This window comes from Phaethon lepturus, unplaced genomic scaffold, assembly GCF_000687285.1.
Source record: "Phaethon lepturus isolate BGI_N335 unplaced genomic scaffold, ASM68728v1 scaffold15311, whole genome shotgun sequence".
In the NCBI taxonomy this organism is placed as follows: Eukaryota; Metazoa; Chordata; class Aves; order Phaethontiformes; family Phaethontidae; genus Phaethon; species Phaethon lepturus.
The window spans coordinates 61,724-62,114 of NW_010519948.1; the positions used below are offsets into that span (position 1 = coordinate 61,724).

General features: G+C 61.6%; 1 protein-coding gene across 1 annotated transcript in view; it reads right to left on the bottom strand.

Moving 5' to 3' along the window:
* Positions 1-186, bottom strand: part of PIGH (phosphatidylinositol glycan anchor biosynthesis, class H) — a 5,142-nt gene extending 4,956 nt beyond the window's left edge. Inside the window, exon 1 of the mRNA XM_010297225.1 lies at positions 58-186. Within this exon, the coding sequence (XP_010295527.1) occupies positions 58-186 (129 nt within the window). The remainder of the gene's footprint in view (positions 1-57) is intronic.
* Positions 187-391: the final 205 nt, after the last annotated feature.

Genomic DNA, 391 nt, shown 5'->3' on the forward strand with positions numbered 1-391 from the left:
AACCAAAAAAAGCCACTAAGAGCACCCAGGCTGCATGCAGCCTGTGGGCCCTCAAACGCTGGCTAGCACAGCTCTCTTTTTCACCACATACTCTTCATAATCTACTACCTCAGCATTCCCAGAGCATGGAGGAGGCCCAGGATACCTGGAATGGCCTTTCCACTGGCTCTGGCCCACGTTGCCCATGCCCTAGGAGCAGCTCGGGGAAGGCTGCACGGCTCCCTCCAGGCTTTGGGGACACACACTGCCACCGAGTCTCTCGGATGCCAATCACAGTCCCCAACTACCTCACAGTATTTCGGCGGGACACAGGCTCAGGGGCGCAGCCGGCTCAGGGCCGGGCCCCCGGGTCACCCCTCGGCGTTGGAGGCGCGGAGAGGTCTGAGGGGCG